This window comes from Nerophis ophidion, linkage group LG05 (genome assembly GCF_033978795.1).
Source record: "Nerophis ophidion isolate RoL-2023_Sa linkage group LG05, RoL_Noph_v1.0, whole genome shotgun sequence".
Taxonomy (NCBI): Eukaryota; Metazoa; Chordata; class Actinopteri; order Syngnathiformes; family Syngnathidae; genus Nerophis; species Nerophis ophidion.
The window spans coordinates 36415719-36439961 of record NC_084615.1 but is presented as its reverse complement, the minus strand read 5'-3'; the positions used below and the strand labels follow the sequence as shown (position 1 = coordinate 36439961).

The 24243-nt window shown below is 39.8% G+C and overlaps 1 protein-coding gene across 1 annotated transcript in view; it reads left to right on the top strand.

The window, feature by feature from the left end:
* The window catches only part of nbas (NBAS subunit of NRZ tethering complex), a 383924-nt gene that overhangs the window by 46530 nt on the left and 313151 nt on the right, over positions 1 to 24243 (top strand). Inside the window, exons 9-13 of the mRNA XM_061900721.1 lie at positions 9022 to 9120; positions 10096 to 10234; positions 15374 to 15439; positions 15513 to 15641; positions 19019 to 19082. Coding sequence (XP_061756705.1) covers positions 9022 to 9120; positions 10096 to 10234; positions 15374 to 15439; positions 15513 to 15641; positions 19019 to 19082 — 497 coding nt within the window. The remainder of the gene's footprint in view (positions 1 to 9021; positions 9121 to 10095; positions 10235 to 15373; positions 15440 to 15512; positions 15642 to 19018; positions 19083 to 24243) is intronic.

Sequence of the window (24243 nt, the reverse complement as noted above, 5' to 3'; positions counted from 1 at the left end):
ATTTCGCTGCTTATTTCATCACACGTAAAAGACCGCAAGTCATACTTGGTCAACAGCCACACAGGTTACACTGAAGGTTGTGATATAAACAACTCTTTTTTTTTTTTGTCCTGTCCAGTTTCTCAGGCAAATCATTGTTGATGTAGATGCCCATATCGGCTGTTCAGATTTACTTTACAAAAGAGAACTGTAGGATACTTCTATTGTTGCCTTATTTGAATTTGACTTTATCAAATGTATTTATATTATCATTTGGTGCAGCCGGGCCGGAGCAAGAGGGGATAGAAAGAGAAAAAAAGGAAGACAGTGGGGGAAATTGTGGGGATAAGAGAGGGATTAGACAGAAAGACAAAAACAACAACATCAAACACAACAACAACAACAAAAACAACAACAACAATAGAACTACACCAGCACATACAATATGTACAGATGTGATTGTAAAAGTGATAGAAAAGAAGCAGTTAGTGAAATAAATAAAAATATAGAAATGACAATGAGCATTTTTACACTACAACTGGAGCAATACAAATACCAATAGAAAAAGCGCTATTGATCATGAACAATACCAATAGTTTACCTCTATTATCAACAATACAGTTGTTCAAATGCAACAATACATATACATAATGATAACTAGAGAGATAAAAAAAAAGGAATACCAAAAGATGGAGGGGAAGAGAGAGAGGCAACCTATAATAATCTTGTAGATTTTTATAGTAACAATGGGTTAAGCTTTGTCAGTGTGCCATGTGTTACCCAGTTTACCCTAGGGCAATAACGTTGATATACTGTATGTTTGATGAAACGTGATTATGTGCATAAGTGTATGTATGTATATGTACTTGTATATGTACAGAATGTGTATATGAATGTTTGTACAGTAAATGTATATGTACAGTATATGTATGTTTGTACAGTGAATGTATATGTACAGTATGTGTAAGTTTGTACCGTGAATGTGCGTGTGGATGGACGAACTTGGAGTATGTAGGTATGTAATGTATTTGTGTATGTATGTGGGAGTGTAGGCACCTATGTATGTATGTTTGTAGGTATGAATAAGGGTGTGTGTGGGAGTATATGTGTGTTTGTATGTACAATATATTTGACTCATAGTGTGCGTGGGAGCCAGAGTATGGTCCCAGCCGCCCAGAGAGCCCAACCCAAACAGCAGGTGTGGCGCCCAGGAAACCCGGGCCCCCCGGCCCCTCGCAGCCAGGCCGGCCAACGATGGGAACCCCAGAGCCCGGCCCACCGCGCCGCCCGGAAGAGCCAGCAGCAGGCCGCAGACAGACGCGCCCCGCAGAGGACAGGGCATGAGAGAAGCAGCGGACGGCCAAACCCCAAGCCAGCAAGAGACAACCCCCCTACACGGGCAGAAAGGCGAGAGACTTTGAGACTCCCTGCAACCGGACGGGAAGACCGCCCCCGCCCCACCAGCACCCGGGCCCCCACGACCCCCCAAATCCCCCCCGGGGAGCACGGCGAGGTCCACACCAGGCCATCCCACCCAAGTCGGCCGCCACAGGACCACCCAGCGCAGGGCCGCGGGAACTACCCACCCCACCCGCAGGGACCCCAACGATGGAGATGGAACAACCAGCAACCACCCTGTCGAGGTTGAAAATAGCAAAGAAGCAGTTAGTGAAATAAATAATAATATAGAAATGACTTGGGGGGAAAACCAAAATTAAAAAATACCAACATAATAATTAATATATATATAAAAAAATATATATACTGTATGTATATATATATATATATATATATATATATATATATATATATATATATATATACATACATATACATACACATATATACACATACATACACACACACACACACATACACACATACATACATGCATTTATGCAATACATATATGCATATATACACATACATACATATACACATACATACACACACACATACAGTGGGGCAAAAAAGTATTTAGGCAGCCACCGATTGTGCAAGTTCTCCCACTTAAAATGATGACTGAGGTCTGTAATTTTCATCATAGGTACACTTCAACTGTGAGAGACAGAATGTGAAAAAAAAATATCCAGGAATTCACATTGTAGGAATTTTAAAGAATTTATTTGTAAATTATGGTGGAAAATAAGTTTAATGTCAACCATTCAAAGCTCTCACTGATGGAAGGAGGTTTTGGCTCAAAATCTCACGATACATGGCCCCATTCATTCTTTCCTTAACACGGATCAATCGTCCTGTCCCCTTAGCAGAAAAACAGCCCCAAAGCATGATGTTTCCACCCCCATGCTTCACAGTAGGTGTGGTGTTCTTGGGATCCAACTCAGTATTCTTCTTCCTCCAAACACGACGAGTTGCGTTTATACCAAAAAGTTCTATTTTGGTTTCATCTGACCACATGACATTCTCCCAGTCCTCTGCTGTATCATCCATGTATCCATTTTGGTATAAACTCAACTTGTCGTGTTTGGAGTAAGAAGAATACTGAGTTGCATCCCAAGAAAACCACACCTACTGTGAAGCATGGGGGTGGAAACATCATGCTTTGGGGCTGTTTTTCTGCTAAGGGGACAGGACGATTGATCCATGTTAAGGAAAGAATGAATGGGGCAATGTATCGTGAGATTTTGAGCCAAAACCTCCTTCCATCAGTGAGAGCTTTGAATGGTTGACCAAATAATTCCGGGATTTTTTTCCCCCACATTCCGTCTCTCACAGTCGAAGTGTATCTATGATGAAAATTACAGACATCTGTCATCATTTTAAGTGGGAGAACTTGCACAATCGCTGGCTGACTAAATACTTTTTTGCCCCACTGTATATACATACATATATACACACACACATACATACATACATATATATATATATATATATATATATATATATATACACATACACCCACATACATACATATACACATACACATATATATATAAATACATATATACTTATACATACATACACACATATATACATACACACATATACACACATATATATATATACATACATGCACACATCCACATATATACATACACATGCATATATACATACATATACACACATAACTTTGCACACATATATACACAAAAAAAAAAAGAATTAAAAGAAGATCACAGACATGCTGACACACAAGATCACTACCCCACCCCAGCAGCTGGCCGACTCGCAGTAACTCGTAATACCCTGCAGCACCAAGCTACCACAATGGATGAGGGGACTAGACCCAGCCGCCCCAACCAGGACGGGCACCCGTAAGGGATGGACGGTGGGACCCAGGAACTCCAGACATGCAGCAGCTACATTATACACCCCCGCTAGCACCAAACCCCGCCCTCCTCAACCGACGCAGGGACGGGGGGGTGGTGGGGTTTGGTGCTAGCGGGGGTGTATAATGTAGCCAGGAAGAGTTAGGGATGCATTGGATTCTGGGTATTTGTTCTGTTCTGTTTATGTTGTGTCATAGTGAGGATGTTCTCCCGAAATATGTTTGTCATTCTTGTTTGGTGTGGGTTCACAGTGTGGCGCATATTAGTAAGAGTGTTAAAGTTGTTTATATTATCACAACGTTCAGTGTGACCTGTATGGCTGTTGAACAACTATGCCTTGTAGTCGCGTGCTTGTTTGTATCTGCGGTAGCCACAGACAACATGTTACTGGGCTGGCAAGCCGTTTGTACATGTTGTAGAAGGCGTCAAAGGCAATGCCCTTCATAGCACGCTCTTATTGTTATTTGGGCGAAATTCGGAAGACATTCGCGAGAAAAGTTGCTTTGAGGACTCGGGAACCTCCCGGAAAATTTGGGAGGTTTGGTAAGTGAAATGCTCTCAAGCGCATTCATATAAAACTCGCGGGCCACACTATCATTACATTTTGTTATCATGGTGCGGGCCGCGTGTCTGAGACCCCTGGTTTATACATAGCACAAAGCAAAAAAAAATGTTATGCAGTGTTATTTCATTTTAAATTTCAAAAGAGTTTTGTGGCTCCCAATGTTTTCTTTATTTTGTGAAACGGGTCAAAATGGCTCTTTGAGTGGTAAAGGTTGCCGACCCCTGGGCTAGGAGATATGGCCTTTTATTAATATCTCGATATTTTTAGGCCATGTCACGATACACAAAATATATATCAATATTTTGCCTTAGACTTGAATTAACACTTGATGCATATAATCACAGCAGTATGATGATTCTATGTGTCTACATTAAAACATTCTTGTTCATACTGCATTGATATATGCCCATTTTAAACTTTCATGCAGAGAGGGAAATCACAAATAAGTCAATTGACCCAAACTGTAATTATTAAACAGTTATTAAGCAGTGGAACAAACCATCATGTCATTTCAAAACAGAAAGTGCAAGATTCTCAGAACATTTAAAAACAAGCTGTTAGTGCCCTTTTGTGCATGATGTCACTAAGATGACATATCAAAACATCACTAAATTAAAGTGCACTTTTTGTACAGAACACCACTACAGTAGTTTAAAACAAATAAAGTGCGCTTTTTTGCATGATGTCACACAAGATGTTTCAATAACTGTCAAATAAAAATGAGCTGCATAATAGGAAATCAAATAGTGTATGTCCTTCGCTATGTGGTAGGTTCCTGCGGACGTTATCTCCTTTTGTTGTTGACTATTTTTTTCATACGTTGTTGGTGTGGATATGGCGTTGATGTGCAGGTTGCTTCTGCATTTTGTTGGGTGCAGCACCGGCCGAGATGTTGACGTGGAGTTTCAAGCACTCTTCATTCTCAAGCGGGTGACTTTTCAAATAATGGTGCAAATTACAAGTGCTGCTACTTTTTGTAGCAACGCTTTTGCCGCATACTTGACATATTACTGTTGTCTGTTCAACATCTTCCCACTTGAATCCGAGCCAACACCAGACGATGCGACCCCTGCTGTTTTTTGGGGGAATTAATTCTTCTTCCTCCATTTGTTATCAGATTCACACCGTCTCTCTCTCGTATTACCACCCTCACCGCTCCGCTTGCACCTGCCACAGAAGTTAGCTGCCACAGCTAATTTTTCTTATGGATTTATTCCTCTCTGCTCGGCAAGGACGTATGACGTTGCACGTGCGACAGTATGTGACATATGTAAGAAGATGCGCTTGTTTTACGTCTCTGAGAAGGAGATACAAGAAAGAGTGATAAACGCCTGTAGTGTAATGCCTGCAGCTAAAAACAACTGCGTGAGAACGTATACTCGAATACTCACGATATAGTCATTTTCTATATCGCACAGGCTTTGTAGGCAGAATTGAACAGCTCTCATAGGATCTATTGTAAGCGGACTTTCGATCAAATGTTTTTAGTATTTAGAATGTATTAACAACAAAAATCCATCCGTCATGGCTTTCATAATGATTGTGAACAATTGGCAAAGTTAAAAAAAAAAAGTGCAGTTCCCTTTTAAAACTACAAGTACTAGAAATAATTATGATGAACGTCTTGAACTTACTGAAAATAAGATATAATCTCATTATGCGAATCATAACTGATTTAACTCTTTTTGAAGATAACTGTTGTACAAATTAAGAACGGGAAGTGAAAATATTTTTTCTCACTGGAAAATAAGTAGAAAAGGGGTAGGATTAAATATTCTTTGCTTCTTCCTACTTCTTTTCGGACAAGTACATAAAAATGAAACTGTGATGTATCATAGGGAAATTGAATACATGTTTGAAATAAACTTTAACCAACCAATGTGCGGGATTCTAACAAATTTGCAAATCATTTCTCATCATTTAAATGTAAAGATGGACCCTGTGCGTATGAATATTAAATACAGCCATCCATTTTTATGAAACGCACATTCAGAATATTAATGTAGACTGAAAGAAAAGCCAACGCGTGTGTTTGATAGAATGAGTGCAGGCCTTGCCTTTTTCATTTAGCATTGTTTGATTAAAGCATTAGTGGAGAGAGTAGATGTAGTTCTGCTGCAACACCAAAGAAATGGTGCAATGGCCCTTCTAGACATTGGGAGGAACATTTTATTTTATGTTATGACCGCGCTCCGACGGCGTCTGGTAAATCAGGAATTACCAGGGACATGTGGGAGAAATGTGTAGATTCACTCAAAGTGTGAGGCTCATTTTCTTTAAATGATTGCTTTTACAGCATGGAGCTTATTTCTTCTTCTTCTCCTTCCCCACCTCCTCCTCGAACTGCATGCCAATAATTGTAGCTTAAACCCAGTCACCGCTTTCTCCCGTCAGCCACAGTTATTGTCTTCTTTTTTCTTTCCTCTCCACCTGTCTGTTTCTCCCTTTATCCCCCTCATTACAATCCAACAAGATAAAGGTAACCCAGACAGATTGGATGACATGTTCTTTTGCTGCGAAAAAATCCAGTTCACATTGTCTAAACCCCTGCAAAATGTTGTTTCTGAGCCATTTTTGCAGGGTTTCCCATACATTCATTTATATTTGGCGGTGATAGATAAATTTAGACCACCACAAATACTTGCCGCATTCATTTTCGCTGTGATTTCTTTAAATAAGTGCTTGTGGCACATAGCCTGCATCTCTGACGACGTCTTGATTCGTTCATAGATCATTCGTGGGGGCTGGCATGTAAGTTGCAATTCTCTACCAAAACACTAAGGGGCAGTATCTCCTGAGGGAGCAACCGCAGCCTTCTTTAACTAGCTATTTACCTTCTTGTGTAGTAATGAGCAATGACGACTGCAACATCCAGATTTTTACACGTCATTCACAATCCTTATGTGAGACAACAATGCACATATTTCCCTTTTCTGGACATTCTAAATATGGAAAAAACTACTCATAAGAGGCAGTTAACAATGCAGGTAAAGAGGATGCAACACAGTTCGCCTATAAAGCCCTCTAAAAACCTTATAAAAACCCTCCAACAGCATTTTATAAAAATGGTGTAAGTATGTATGTAATTTCGTAACAGGCATTTTCATGGTAACATGTAATATTTACAGTATTTTGCTCATTATAAGCATTGATTTCACCGAGGGCATACTGTAGTAATGACAGTGTATGTTGCTAAATGTTTCAAATAAGAACATAAAACAGTGACTTACAATGTCCTCTTTCGCTTTGATGCAGACTGATAGAAGGTTTTATCTTTCAGCACAAGACTAAATTCAGAAAAATCTTCACTCCTCAGATCAAAAAAACAATTCCTAGCAATGTTGCAATGGTTTAATGCTGTGTTCCATTTGTGAGAGTCAAGTGGACAGCCACATAGTATCACATTGGTACTGTGTGGATTTTCAAAGTTGACCAATTTCCGCCTTGGTGCCACAACCTTCCACTATACAGATGAGATGCCCTATTTATGTTGTAGTATCGACTGTTTCCATTTTCAAGACAATATTGCAGCAGCTCAAGCTTCTTCATCTTAATTTTATGGTGGGTTGCAACCAATGTTACTGGCCGCTTAAGCTGCTACTAAGTAGCTACAACCGGTACTTGCTAATGATCGGAGGAGCAGTATGAGCAATGCTGTATCTATGTAACGATGCCAGAAAAGTAGTTCCTCTGTCTTATCTCTTATATTAACAATGTTGCTATAACTTGGTTAAAAGGCAGATCACTGCATCTAAATGAAGCGTTGTGATTAGTTTTTGGATGTTTTTTATAGGACTTTATAGGCAGTGTAGATGAATCCCAAACGCATCCATTGTGAGCACTCTCATACTATCAGTTTTTCAACATTTAGAGCTTAGAAAAAAGATAAATACGTGTGTTGTTGTCTCACATAGGAATTGTGGATGATGGGCAAAATTCCCCAAAAACTGCAGTTCCCCCTAACAAAGGGGTGTCAAACTTGTTTTCATTGAGGGCCACATCGCAGTTATGGTTGCCTTCAGAGGGCCACGTTTAACAACGAGTAATAATACGAATATACATGTGTATATATATATATATATATATATATATATATATATATATATAAAATACATTAACAAAACATTACTTAAGCTGCAAAAGAAAAATATTTAAAATTCACTTTAAAAACTGGCAGCTCAGTCACCAGATTTTTACAGTAAAAGCAGTGTTTTGTTTTTTACAGCATATAAAAAATTTAATTAATGGAATGGAAAAACACCATTGTTTTAGCAGTAAAATTCAAGCAACACAGCTGCCATTTTTTTGCCGTAAAATCTTGTTGTCTTAATGTTTTTTTTGTTAATTTTTTAATGTTTTAGTGTCTTTCTGTATATGGAAAAAACAACAACTTGATTTTATGGTAAAAAACTCAGTCGGCAGAATTTAACTGTAAAATCTATTGTCAATTTTTCAGTCTTCAGTTTGATTGATAATTTGTTTTGAAATCATAAGTCAATCAGATATATTTAAGTAGTAATTTTCGGGAATAAATAATATAATGTTTTAATTCTGATCTTATTGAATTTTAAAAGATATGCAATTGCATGCAGTACATGATTTTTAATGACAAAAGGGAAAGAACAAATATTTTTAGTAAGAAAAGATTAAGCATTTTATCAACGGATATTATTTCCAGTCTTTCGCGGACCACATAAAATGATGTGACGGGCCAGATTTGGCCCCCTGGCCTTGAGTTTGACACTTGTGCCGTAACACATTATGTATGGACCGTCTGATTGGCTTGTAGTTAGAACTTTGAACAGTAGAGGGTTTCATTACTGGGGATGTTGAAAGGCACACCAGCTTGCTTAAGAAAGGTGCTCTTCCATTTGCAAGCAATAGCTATCAGGTTGTTTGACAAATGGACAGAAGGTCATCAAAGAGCACAAAATAAACAGCACAACATGTAACAGATAAATTAACACACAACAACAACAAACTACCGTTCTATATGGCTAACAACAACTAAGCGTTAACAAAACATGTTTAACTGTTATGCCTGCAAAGCATGCTGTGTACTCCGGTGGAATCTTCCCTCGACGCTACGTTACATTGAAATATTACATACACAATGATTGTCTTTAAAATCAGCTCACACCATGGATATTTTGAAGGTGACCTCTCTCCTCTTTCTCCTCCACACAGCGTAGGGACCAATCAGAACTTCCAAGAGAACCACACGTTCAGCTTCTCGTCTCTCTACACTCATGGCATTACCTCGGCCATTTACCACCCGGGACACCGGTAAGCATTCAATTCATCCATCTATCCATTCATTCATCACAGGTGAAGATTAGATTATTTCATCATATTTGCACACAATCATGGTCAGAGGTCCTTTATCAGTCATTTTAAAATCACATCTCATTGATAAATCTTTGCTGAAGATAACTTGAATGACTTACAGTAGAACCTCTAAAATATAATTGCCCTGAAGTGGTACAATTTGGAATTTAAGGATGTTTTTATCAAAACAAATTCAATGCCTGTGGCCAGTCTGGGGGAAAAAATATATTCCCTTCACTCTAGGCTTTCATCTAATCATGTTTAGCTGTAATCCGTGACCTGAACGTCCTGGTTCTCCCTGTCTGCAAGAAACCAGATTGACTTTGGCAGGTGAAACCTGCTTTTGGCAGTGTAATGGCTGCTGACAGCTCCTGTCAAGCTTTCGCTAACTGACAGACCGTGTTAAACATTAATGAAGCGCCGTGTAAAAAGTAGGTCATCGGTTAACTCCGACAACAAGTGGTCTTAGCAGCTCTACGCTAACGACGACAAATGTGACATGTTCAGGTGCGAGCCAGAACCCGAGCGTCAGCCGTGTTGCCACTTCACAGATGGGCTGGGCCGTAATAATATGAGGTGACTCCAGATGTGTCGTCTCCCTCGTTTACAGATGGAGTTGATATGTCTGCATGTGTGGATGTTGTGCATCACTTGGAGTGCATACGCTCGAGTGCAAATACGCAGAACAAATATGTGAGACGCTATTCTTAACATCAGTCAGCTTAATTAATAAGCATCCCAAAGGGGTGCTCACTGTCTAATATGTGAGGCTCCATCAGGGGGCAGTGTTTAGCCAAGCAGTGCCCTGGGTTCTTCTCAAACAGAATCTTATATCACATGTCCTAAAAGAAGTGTTTTACTACATATAACAATAAAAAGACTACATTAATACTATATTAAAAATAATCTGCATATTTTTTTGTTATGTTTTAGTCTGCTGCTGGTGGGAGGCTGCGAGTTAGGAGATGACAGTACGTCCAAGGCCTCTTGTTGCGGCCTCACCTCCTGGAGGGCTCTGTCCGGTTCGCCCCACTATAAGCAGGTCACCAGCTACGAGGACGACGTCAACCCGGTAAGGAGCCCGCCATCACCACACTCTGCGTTATTAAAATGCTTAAATTCAATTATTATTTGACTCTATTCCATGTCCCTGTCTAAATAGTTCAATTTTTTGGTTTTATGAAAGTATGCATAACATACCTTGTACTCATATTTAAAAGTTAAAGTACCAATTATTGTCACACACACACTAGGTGTGGTGAGATTATCTTCTGTGTTTGACCCATCACCTTTGATCACCCCCTGGGAGGTAAGGGGAGCAGTGAGCAGCAGCGGTGACCGCGCCCGTGAATAATTTTGGGTGATTTAACCCCTAAGTCAAAACCTTGATACTGTCAAGCACGGAGGTAATGGGTCCCATTTTTGAAGTCTTTGGTGTGACACGGTTTGAATTCACGACCTACTTACTGATTTAAGGGCGGACACTATGTAGTGATTTTATATGAAATAAATTTAAGTGAATCAACAACCAGTTAGATAGGCTACATCCAAAGACAACTGTACTTTACCACAAATATAACTACAAACGCAGTATATCCAATGACACAGTTCTAAACCACACAGACTCCGAATGGAAATAATAAATCAACATAATGCCTTGTAATAAAATGTAAAATTAAATTGTTTTCATTCGTCACAACCATGTTTACATGTTGTGTACAATGAAAAATGAGAACATAACGTTTTTGTGCAGTATTAGTTTAAGCAGACTGTTTGTCTAATGTAGTGACTTAGATAAAGATCAGAACACATTTTATGCCCTATTTATGCAAAATTCCAAGTAATCCCAAAGGGTTCACATACTTTTATATATATTTATTATTATATTTATTTATTACAATATTTAAAAAATAATCACTTGACAGCCTTAATATGTATGTATGTATGTATCTTTTTTTGATTGATTGATACTTTTATTAGTAGATTGCACAGTTCAGTACATATTCCTTACAATTGACCACTAAATGGTAACACCTGAATAAGGTTTTCAACTTGTTTAAGTCGGGGTCCACGTTAGTTCATGGTGATACTATATATATATAAATATACATTTATATATATATATAAATATATATATATATATATATATATATATATATCTGTGTTGGCCCAGGGTGTACTCCGCCTTCCGCCCGATTGTAGCTGAGATAGGCACCAGCGCCCCCCGCGACCCCAAAAGGAATAAGCGGTAGAAAATGTAAGGATGGCTGGAGATATATATATATATATATATACACACACATTTGTATGTACATATATACGTGTATATATGTATATATACGTGTGTGTGTATATATATATATATATATATATATATATATATATACACACACACACACATACACATGTATATATATATATATATATGTGTGTGTATATATATATGTATATATATATATATATATATATATATACTCCTATGGAAACCTCGTTTCCATATGAGTTGGGAAATTGTCTTAGATGTAAATATAAACAGAATACAAGGATTTGCAAATCATTTTCAACCCATTTAAGTTGAATATGCCACGAAGACAATATATTTGATGTTCAAACTGATAAACTTTTTTTTGTGCAAATAATCATTAACTTTAGAAGTTGATGCCAGCAATAAATACTGATAAAGTTGAGGAATGCTCATCAAACACTTATTTGGAACATCCCACAGGTGTGCAGGCTAATTGGGAACAGGTGGGAGCCATGATTGGGTATAAAAACAGCTTCCCAAAAATGCTCAGTCTTTCACAAGAAAGACTGTTCTTAAACTGTTTGAATCGTCAAACACTTTAAGAACAAGTTTCTCAAAGTGCAATTGCAAGAAATTTAGGGATTTCAACATTTACGGTCCATGATATTATCAAAAGGTTCAGAAAATCTGGAGAAATCACTCCACGTAAGCGGCATGGCCAGAAACCAACATTGAATGACCGTGACCTTCGATCCCTCAGACGGCACTGTATCAAAAACCGACATCAATCTCTAAAGGATATCACCAAATGGGCTCAGGAACACTTCAGAAAACCACTATCACTAAATACAGTTTGTCGCTACATCTGTAAGTGCAAGTTAAAGCTCTACTATGCAAAGCGAAAGCCATTTATCAACAACATCAAGAAACACCGCCGGCTTCTCTAAGCCCGAGATCTTCTAAGATGGACTGATGCAAAGTGGAAAAGTGTTCTGTGGTCTGACGAGTCCACATTTCAAATTGTTTTTGGAAATATTCGACATCGTGTCATCCTGACCAACGGGGAAGCGAACCATCCAGACTGTTATTGACGCAAAGTTTAAAAGCCAGCATCTGTGATGGTATGGGGGTGCATTAGTGCCCAAGGCATGGGTCACTTACACATCTGTGAAGGCACCATTATTGCTGAAAGGTACATACAGGTTTTGGAACAACATATGCTGCCATCTAAGCGCCGTCTTTTTCATGGATGCCCCTGCTTATTTCAGCAAGACAATGCCAAGCCACATTCAGCACGTGTTACAACAGCGTGGCTTCGTAAAATATTTTTGCGGGTACTTTCCTGGCCCGCCTGCAGTCCAGAAATGTGTGGCGCATTATGAAGCGTAAATTACAACAGCGGAGACCCCGGACTGTTGAACGACTGAAGCTCTACATAAAACAAGAATGGGAAAGAATTCCACTTTCAAAGCTTCAACAATTAGTTTCCTCGGTTCCCAAACGTTTATTGAGTGTTGTTAAAAGAAAAGGTGATGTAACACACTGGTGAACATGCCCTTTCCCAACTACTTTGGCACATGTTGCAGCCATGAAATTCTAAGTGAATTATTATTTGCAAAAACAAAATCAAGTTTATGAGTTTGAACATCAAATATATTTTCTTTGTAGTGCATTCAATTGAATATGGGTTGAAAAGGATTTGCAAATCATTGTATTCTGTTTTCAATTACCTCAAACAATTTCCCAACTCATATGGAAACGGGGTTTGTATAATATATATATATATATATATATATATATATATATATACAGTGAGAGTAAAAAGTATTTGATCCCTTGCTGAATTTGTTGGTTTGCCCACTAATAAAGACATGATCATTCTATACTTTTAATGGTAGATGTATTCTAACATGGAGAGACAGAATATCAAAACGAAAATCCAGAAAATAAATTTCAAGAATATATTTTAATTGATTTGTATTTCATTGAGGGAAATAAGTATTTGATTCCTCTAGACAAAAGCAGTTAATACTTGGTGGCAAAGCCTTTGTTTGCAAGCACAGCGGTCAGACGTTTGTAGTAGTTAACCACAAGGTTAGCACACATATCAGGGGGAATTTTGGCCCACTCTCTTCTTTGCAGATTCTCTCGAGATCATTCAGGTTCGTGGGCTGTCGCTTGGCAACTCGGACTTTCAGCTCCCTCCAAAGATTTTCAATAGGATTGAGGTCCGGAGACTGACTGGGCCACTCCATGACCTTAATATGGTTCTTCTTGAGCCACTCCTTTGTTGCCTTTGCTGTATGCTTTGGATCGTTGTCATGTTGGAAGACCCAACCACGGCCCATTTTCAGCTTCCTGGCAGAGGGGAAGAGGTTGTCCCTCAAGCCTGCACGGTACATGGCTCCATCCATCTTCCCACTGATGCGGTGTAGTAGCCCTGTGCCCTTGGCAGAGAAACACCCCCAAAACATAATGCTTCCACCTCCATGCTTGATGGTGGGCACAGTGTTCTTTGGGTCATAGGCAGCATTTTTCTTTCTCCACACACGACGTGTAGAGTTTAGGCCAAATAGTTCAATTTTGGTCTTGTCTGACCATAGAACCTTCTCCCAATCACTTTGTGCATCTTTGAGGTGATCATTGGCATACTTTAGGCGGGCCTCCACATGTGCCTTCTTAAGCAGGGGTACCTTTCGGGCACTGCAGGATTTTAACCCATTCCGTCGCAAAGTGTTGCCAACTGTTTTCCTGGTGACTGTGGTCCCAGCTGCCTTGAGCTCATTCACTAACTCCTGCTGAGTGGTTGCAGGACGATTTCTCACAGTTCTCATGATCATTGCAACCCCACGAGGTGAAATCTTCTGTGGAGCACCAGATCGAGGTCTGTTGATGGTCATGTTATACTTTTTTAATTTTCTAACAGTTGCACCAATGGTTGTTACTTTGATTCCCAGCATCTTGTTAATGTTTTTGTAGCCCATTCCAGATTTGTGCAGGTCAACAATCCTGTCTCTGAGGTCCTGAGAGAGTTCTTTTGTCTTACCCATGTCGGAGAGCTTGGAATCTGTCTGAGTCTCTGATCAGGTGTCTTTTATACAGGTGATTAGTTAGAACAGGTGTCTTCAATTCAGTCTTCAATTCCCAAGTTGATTGGGAGTGTCTAACTGCTCTGTGAAAGCCAGAAATCCTAATGCACACTAGAGGATCAAATACTTTTTTCCCTCAATGAAATACAAATCAATTAAAATATATTCCTTAAAGTTATTTTCTGGATTTTCTTTTTGATATTCTATCTCACCATGTTTAAATACATCTACCATTAAAAGTATAGAATGATCATGTCTTTATTAGTGGGCAAACCAACAAAATCAGCAAGGGATCAAATACTTTTTACTCTCACTGTGTGTGTATATATATATATATATATATATATATATATATATATATTTATATATTTATATTCCGGCTGTCAAGTGATTATTTTTTAAATCAGATTAATCACACTCTAGAACTGTGATTAATCATGATTAATAACGGGTTACTATGTGCTTGCATAATTAAAATTTGATGCCTGCTCTCTGCATGTTGGCTACTGTAGCGAAACTGCTGTGTCAAAACTGACGTGTGACGTCACAATTTTTTTTCCTTTCAAGGGCGCACCAACCTGTGAACATTAAAACAAATAAATTATTTGCTCTAATAATTGTGAGTACAAGCACAAAATCAAACCTGTGATAGTAATTGGAGGTAATAAAAAGAGCAATGCTTGCAAAGCAAAGTATTTTTGCGGTCGGTTCTTGGTGTAAGGTGTACACCCATAATGTTTTCATCATTTGCACCTGATAATGTTGTGTGATGTAATGTTCATTTCAATGTTCTGCCTGTGAATGTGACCTTGTAAAATGCCTGTATGTGAAGCCTTGTAGCAAACCTGCACAGTGTGTCACATCTTTCTTCCTTCAGAGCCAGAAGCGAGGTTTCTTAAGGATGCCCACCTTCAGGCCATTCACCAGACAAGGAGATGAAAAGGTAGTCTTTTTTTCTTTTTTTGCTGAAGGACCTCTGTGAGTACTTTATCCTGACATGTGTGTGTCTGCTGCAGGATGGCGTATTCTGCATGAGCCTCAGCCCCGACGGCACCCTGCTGGCTGTCATTCACTTCTCGGGTCGTCTGTCTCTCTGGGACGTCCCCTCGCTTAAACAAAGGGCGACGTGGGAGCAGGACCAACAGGTATTGAGCTCACTCGCGGAAGCATGACTTTGATTATGCAGCAATGTCCGCCTGTCTGCATTTCACAGCGCCTCATGGTAATATCCTCTGCATTAGAGGCTTCACTGACTGGCTTAATGTAATCTCTCTCACTCAAGTGCATGTGAGGAGAAGACACAAAGCTTGTGTCACCAATATCTGAGAAACACATTGTTATGATGAATTTGGATGTACTTTAGAGTAGTCCGTGTACTGCTTGTAAAGCAATACATATTTACTGTCCAATGAACATGGCTTGGAGCAAGATTGTTTTGTTTTGTCTACAATTAAGCATGTTGGGAGGCTGCATGTGAACTGTACTACCAGCAGGAGGGAGCTGCAGTTCATTGAGCAGGAATGCCAACATGTACAGTGCTTCTCACATGACTGCAAACTGTTTGTGGTGGTGGGTTTGGTGTCCAAATGAGATCATTTGGATATTTGCCCATGGGCCTTGTGCATGTAATAAGAAAAAAAAGTTAAATAAACAAAGCCCGCCATCGACCCTGGTGGCACTTGCCGGAAATTGAACTCCAGGTGTAGTTTCGACCAGTTCATTTGGACAGGAAGCGTCCCTCATGGTTCCCCTCCGGCACCGGTAATGATCCCTCCGCAGGTTCGCCTACGGAAACCTTATTAAGGCGTTTATTTGCTGTAAATCAGGAGTGCCCAAACTTTTTTGCCTCCAAGTGCCAAAGTGAAAATGTGCCAATAGGCCGCCGGCTCAGCAGCAGTTTTAAGTGTACAACAGCACCATCAAGGAAAAGTTTAGCCCCATACCATCATATATAAGGTATTGGAATACCATATTGGTCAATAGATGGCAACTAATTAGCTTTGCCAACATGCATCCTGCTCTAGATTGTAGAGTTTTATCGTTCTCTTAAAACTATTCAATTTCTGCCGTGTTTATTTGCTTATCTGAGTATGTGAGCCTTTTTGAGGTGGAAAAAGTCACAAATTAGATCTCTTTATTTGCTGTAATCACCATTAACTGTGCTCTGTATAGCATACATGTTGCATAGGCTACATGTGATCATACAAAAAAAAGTTGCCTGTAGACAAGAACCAGATCCGACTATGAAAAACCTGAGTCGAAGACAGCCCTAATTATTATTAACCTTTCAACTTGTATATTTTACAATACATATTATTCCGGCAATATCCTATTTGCTATGTATTCATAATATTTTATTAAATGTTTTGTATTTAACCATATGCAGCACTTTGTGAGCTCTCTCCGCTATATAAATTGAATGTACAGTTTACCTACTTACTTACATTATGCTTTTTTGACCTATTTTAAATTTTTGCTGTTTGATTTAGTTCTACAATGTGCTTCAGCCCTATAAAAGTGCTATTTCGGTCACATTTTGAAAAACCCCAGTTAATCTATGATACCAGGAGGGCAAAGTGTTCTTTAGTGTTTGATAGTGGAGTAGTGTGATATCTGTAGTCATGACCAGGGTAGCAACGTTTACTCGTATTAATTATAAACCACGATAAAATTCCCGATAGTTAATATTACCGTTTTAAGTTTTAATTATCGTAAAAACGTGATTGATTACCGTACTTCGATCAGCCCACCACACAGTGATACTGTGCTCTGATTCCTAGGTAGCAGCTAGAGCTAGGATCTTTAGCTGGCACTGGCAGCTCGCTCTGATTTGCTATCTATCTTAAATACTAACATGAATACAAGATGGAGCTCTGTAAAAAGCCAGAACAATGTTTCGTCTGCCAAGGAAAGTTTATTGTGTGTCTGTTATTAAAAGAAAAATTGCTTAAAACATTTCAGTTTGCCTATAAGTATTTTTTGAACACTTTTGATAATACTGTGATAATAATGTTCAGCGTGATAATTTTGGTCACAACAATCAGGAAATGCAAGTTTCATATTGTTACATCCTTAGTCATGACTCGTGATAGTCAAAGGCTGGGCTGCACACTTGTGGAGATAATCTGCACGCTTCCCCACTTCGCTTTTCACGGGGATGGTAATAAACAGATTCCCTAGACCAGTGGTTCTCAAACTTTTTTCAGTGATGTAACCCCTGTGAACATTTTTTTAATTCAAGTACCCCCTAATCAGAGCAAAGCTTTTTTGGTTGAAAAAAAGAGATAAAGAAGTAAAATACAGCACTATGTCATCAGTTTCTGATTTATTAAATTGTAAAACAGTGCAAAATATTGCTCATTTGTAGCAATCTTTCTTGAACTATTAGGGAAAAAAAGATATAAAAATAACTAAAAACTTATTGAAAAATGAACCAGTGATTCAATTATAAATAAAGATTTTTACACATAGAAGTAATCATCAACTTAAAGTGTCCTCTTTGGGGATTGTAATAGAGATCCATCTGGATTCATGAACTTGATTCCAAACATTTCTTCACAAAAAAATAAATCTTTAACATCAATATTTATGGAACATGTCCACAAAAAATCTAGCTGTCAACACTGAATATTGCATTGTTGCATTACTTTTCACAGTTTATGAACTTACATTTATATTTTGTTGAAGTATTATTCAATAAACATATTTATAAAGGATTTTTTAATTGTTTCTATTTTTAGAATATTTTTTAAAAATTTCACATACCCCTTGGCCTACTTTTAAGAACCCCCAGGGGTACGCGTACCCCCATTTAAGAACCACCGCCCTAGAATATTGGAGGTTCCCTGCATGTTTGGATTGCTGCTCCCACAGCTAATACTTTGCCTTTCGTGTCAGCTTGTATTTTGATTAACCAGCAAATACATGATGCAAGAAACACTTCCTGTCTTTCACTTTTGATGTATATTGTGTGAAAATTCAGTACAATGTAAATCTATTTGTGTCGGTCCAGATTTATTTGTGCCGGACGCAACAAATACATTAACACATTGAGGAAGGAAGGAGGAGCGCAAGGTGTCTTAACATCCACCAGCTCCATCAGTGATCATGGAGGAGTGGGAGAGGGTTACAACCTATACAGCTCTGAATTCCATGTCCAATAGGATTAAGACAATGCTAGATAACAATGGCGCTCACACTAACTAGTCATACAAAGGAAACTATTTTTGCATTAGTTTAACTTATTTAGTTGCCAGCTATTTAGATAATCATGGCCATGTTGATAGTAAATCTTTACTGCTATACTTGCTGTACACAGACTACTTGATATGCAAGTTTACTTTCAATAGTATTGTCCCTTGAGAAGATATAATAAAACCAATACTGAAATTTGGGGATTAGTCAACATCTAAGGTGGAGATGAAGAGATGTGTTTTTGTAGATTTATGCAGCGTGTGTGTGTTGTTTTCCCTACGTGAGTGATTCATTATGCCCTCCTCTCCCTCTTCGGCCCTCCCTGCAGCCAGGATTTGAAGAGATCAATCCGGAGTGGAAGACATCGCTGGAGAGGAGGAAGAAAATAAAAGGTACTTTGGCCGGCGGGGCATAGCATAGACAACTTTGAACGCTGACACAGCAGAGCTCGCTCGATTCAATTTAATGATCTTTGACACATCATATTCAATGAATTATACACTTATTTAGACACACAACTGGAGGCGGATAAACTTTATCTCTCGGACCATGCCTGCGACTTGCTGTGTTGCAACAAAGCGTGTCGATTTTTTCTTTGGACAGTTTTGGGCCATTAGTACAGATAGCCGTGACGGCTCAGGTATACAACGATGTAAAGCGTGAGCGTAATCATGACAAGTGATGAATAAGCTCCGTGTGTAAATACCTTTCATCGCTACACGACAGCATCATGCACACATAGCGGCGGTCTTGTCAAGAAATGTTACTGATTCATGTTTATGTTGTCATAGGCTGGTGTTTACATAACAAACACAGAGACACTGCATCCGGTACACCCGCAAAAGGTTATGCAAGAGCTGCATGAACAACTCGATTTTTATAGTACTGATGGCACATTTTGGTTGTCGTAGTGGGGGTAATTTTACAGTATTGATGTCGCAGTGATGTAGAATTGCACCCCATCAGTTGGAGTGGACTTCCTTAAAAAAAACTATATATCCATCCATCCATCCATTTTCTACCGCTTATTCCCTTTCGGGGTCGCGGGGGGCGCTGGCGCCTATCTCAGCTACAATCGGGCGGAAGGCAGGGTACACCCTGGACAAGTCGCCACCTCATCGCAGGGCCAACACAGATAGACAGACAACATTCACACTCACATTCACACACTAGGGCCAATTTAGTGTCGCCAATCAACCTATCCCCAGGTGCATGTCTTTGGTATATATGTATATATATATATATATATATATATATGTATATATATGTATGTATATATATACATATATATATGTATATATATATATATATATATATATATATATATATGTATGTGTATATATATATATATATATATATATATATATATATATGTATATATACATATCAGAATCAGACATACTTTATTAATCCCCAAGGGGATTAATAAAGTGTATATATATATATATATATATATATATATATGGTAAATGGGTTGTACTTGTATAGCGCTTTTCTACCCCTTTTTAAGGAGCCCAAAGCGCTTTGACAGTATTTCCACATTCGCCCATTCACACACTGACGGCGGGAGCTGCCATGCAAGGCGCTCACCAGGACCCATCAGGAGTAAGGGTGAACTGTCTTGCCCAAGGACACAACGGACGTGTCTAGGATGGTAGAAGGTGGGGATTGAACCAGTAACCCTCAAATTACTGGCACAGCCACTCTACCAACTACGCCACACCGTCCCCTTATACACACATATATATATATATATATTTTTTCATTCATTCATTCATTTTCTACCGCTTATTCCCTTTTGGGGTCGCGGGGGGCGCTGGCGCCTATCTCAGCTACAATCGGGCGGAAGGCGGGGTACACCCTGGACAAGTCGCCACCTCATCGCAGGGCCAACACAGATAGACAGACAACATTCACACTCACATTCACACACCAGGGCCAATTTAGTGTTGCCAATCAACCTATCCCCAGGTGCATGTCTTTGGAGGTGGGAGGAAGCCGGAGTACCCGGAGGGAACCCACGCATTCACGGGGAGAACATGCAAACTCCACACAGAAAGATCCCGAGCCTGGATTTGAACCCAAGACTGCAGGACCTTCGTATTGTTAGGCAGACGCACTAACCCCTCTGCCACCGTGAAGCCCATTTTTATATATATGTGTGTGTGTGTGTGTGTGTGTGTGTGTGTGTGTGTGTGTGTGTGTGTGTGTGTGTGTGTGTGTGTGTGTGTGTGTGTGTGTGTGTTTGTGTGTGTGTGTGTGTGTGTGTGTGCGTGTGCGTGCGTGCGTGTGTGTGAGTGTGTTACGTCAGGAAAAAACACTGAGGCTATTTCATCCCTACAAGGTTTCTCAACTTTTCAGAGGATTTTATTGACGTGTATATGAAGATATTATATATACATATACATAATATACTTGTATACAGTATGTATGTATATACAGTCGTGGTGAAAAGTTTACATACATTTGTAAAGAACATAATGTCATGGCTGTCTTGAGTTTCCAATAATTTCTACAACTTTTATTTTTTGTGATAGAGTGATTGGAGCACATACTTGTTTGTCACAAAAAACATTTATGAAGTTTTTTTTTTTTAATGTAAATATTTGGTTACATGTCCCTTGGCAAGTTTCACTGCAATAAGGCACTTTTGGTAGCCATCCACAAGCTTCTGGCAAGCTTCTGGTTGAATTTTTGACCACTCCTCTTGACAAAATTGGTGCAGTTCAGCTAAATTTGTTGGTTTTCTGACATGGTCTTGTTTCTTCAGCATTGTCCACACGTTTAAGTCAGGATGGGAAGGCCATTCTAAAACCTTAATTATAGCCTGATTTAGCCATTCCTTTACCACTTTACACCCAACTGCGCCCAATAACTAACCTCCGGGCTGATGATTTTAGCTTGTCCTGATGAATTTGGAGGTAATCCCCTTTTTCATTGTCCCATTTACTCCCTGTAAAGCACCAGTTCTATTGGCAGCAAAACAGGCCTAGAGCATTATAAAACTACCACCATGCTTGACGGTAGGGTTGATGTTCTTGGGATTAAAGGCCTCACCTTTTCTCCTCCAAACATCTTGCTGGGTTGTGGCCAAACAGCTCAATTTATGTTTCAACTGACCACAGAACTTTCCTCCAGAAAGCCTTTGTCTTTGTCCATGTGAAGGAATTCACTTTGTAGGAATTTTAAATAATTTATTTGTAAATGATGGTGGAAAATAAGTATTTGGTCACTTCAAACAAGGAAGATCTCTGGTTCTCACGGACCTGTAACTTCTTCTTTAAGAAGCTCTTCTGTCCTCCACTCGTTACCTGTATTAATGGAACCTGTTTAAACGCGGTATCTGTATAAAAGACACCTGTCCACAGTCTCAAACAGTCAGACTCCAAATTCCACTATGGCCAGGACCAAAGAGTTGTTGAATGACACCAGGAAAATAATTGTAGACCTTCACCAGACCGGGAAGAGTGAATCTATAATAGCCAAGCAGCTTGGTGTGAAAAAATCAACTGTGGGAGCAATTATCAGAAAATGGAAGACATACAAGACCACTGATAATCTCCCTCGATCTGGGGCTCCACGCAAGATTTCATCCCGTGGGGTCAAAATGATCTTGAGAACAGTGAGCAAAAATCCCAGAACCACATAGGGGGACCTGGTGAATGACCTGCAGAGAGCTGGGACCAAAGTAACAAAGGTTACCATCAGTAACACACTACGCCGACAGGGAATCAAATCCTGCAGTGCCAGACGTGTCCCCCTGCTTAAGCCAGTGCATGTCCAGGCCCGTCTGAAGTTTGCCAGAGAGCACATGGATGATACAGTAGAGGATTGGGAGAGTGTCATGTGGTCAGATGAAACCAAAATAGAACTTTGTGGTATAAACTCAACTCGTCGTGTTTGTAGGAATAAGAATACTGAGTTGCATCCCAAGAACGCCATACCTACTGTGAAGCATGGGGGTGGAAACATCATGCTTTGGGGCTGTGTTTCTGCTAAGGGGACAGGACGACTGATCCATGTTAAGGAAAGAATGAATGGGGCCATGTATCGGGAGATTTTGAGCCAAAACCTCTTTCCATCAGTGAGAGCTTTGAAGCTGAAACGTGGCTGGGTCTTCCAGCATGACAATGATCCCAAACACACCGCCCGGGCAACGAAGGAGTGGCTCCGTAAGAAGCATTTGAAAATCCTGGAGTGGACTAGCCAGTCTCCAGACCTCAACCCCATAGGAAATCTGTGGAGGGAGTTGTATGTAAACTTTTGACCACGACTGTGTATACATATACAGGACGTATATGTGTATGTAGAGGATGTATATGTAAATATACATACCGTATTTCCTTGAACAGCCGCCAGGGCGCTAATTAATTTAAAACCTCTTGTCACTCCTGCGCTTATTCAAGGCATGCGGTAAAAGTAAGCAGGCACTAATAATTTTAAAACCTCTTCCCACCCCTGCGCTTACTAATGGCATGCAGTAAAAAATTGAGTGTGATATAAAATATTTAAATAATTCCTCTGCGGCCGCGGCCCGGTGGTTGGGGACCACTGCTCTACAACATGTCGTTGCGCCTACCTTTGCACCATGCTATCTGCGTGCCGGTAGGACGCATGCATTTCGCTGCTTCTCATACGAGATTGCAATGCATACTTGGTCAACAGCCATACCCTTTACACTGATGGTTGTGATATAAACAACTTTAAAACTCTTACTAATATGCGCCACACTCTGTGAACCCACACCAAACACATTTCTGGAGAAGTTTGGCTCTGTAACACATTATAAACGCAACATAAGAATTACCCAGAATTCCAATGCATCCATGACTCTTGGCTATATTATACACGCGCCCCCCAACCCCGCCCACCTCAACCAACGCACGGAAAGGGGAGGGGGGGGGGTTTGGTGCTAGCGGGTGTATAATATAGCCAAGAGTCATGGATGCATTGGAATTCTGGGTAATTATTATTTTGTGTTTACAGATCCAATGTTCTCCAGAAATGTGTTTGTTATTCTTGTTTGGTTGGGGGTTCACAGAGTGTGTCGCATATTAGTAAGAGCGTTAAAATTGTTTTATATCGGACGGCGTGGCGCAGTGGGAGAGTGGCCGTGCGCAACCCGAGGGTCCCTGGTTCAAATCCCACCTAGTACCAACTTCGTCACGTCCGTTGTGTCCTGAGCAAGACACTTCACCCTTGCTCCTGATGGGTGCTGGTTGGCGCCTTGCATGGCAGCTCCCTCCATCAGTGTGTGAATGTGTGTGTGAATGGGTAAATGTGGAAGTAGTGTCAAAGCGCTTTGAGTACCTTGAAGGTAGAAAAGCGCTATACAAGTACAACCCATTTATCATTTTATTATTTATATCACAACCATTAGTGTGATCTGTATGGCTGTGGAACAAGACCCCTGGTTTGCACACAGTTAAAGCAAAAAAAAACCTCCTCCGCCATTTTGAAAATGATGGCAAGGGAAGCGTCACTCTTGACGTCACGACTATGACCTTGCGGTTTACGTAAGCATGTGCTAATAAATTTTGGGAGCGAGTTTTA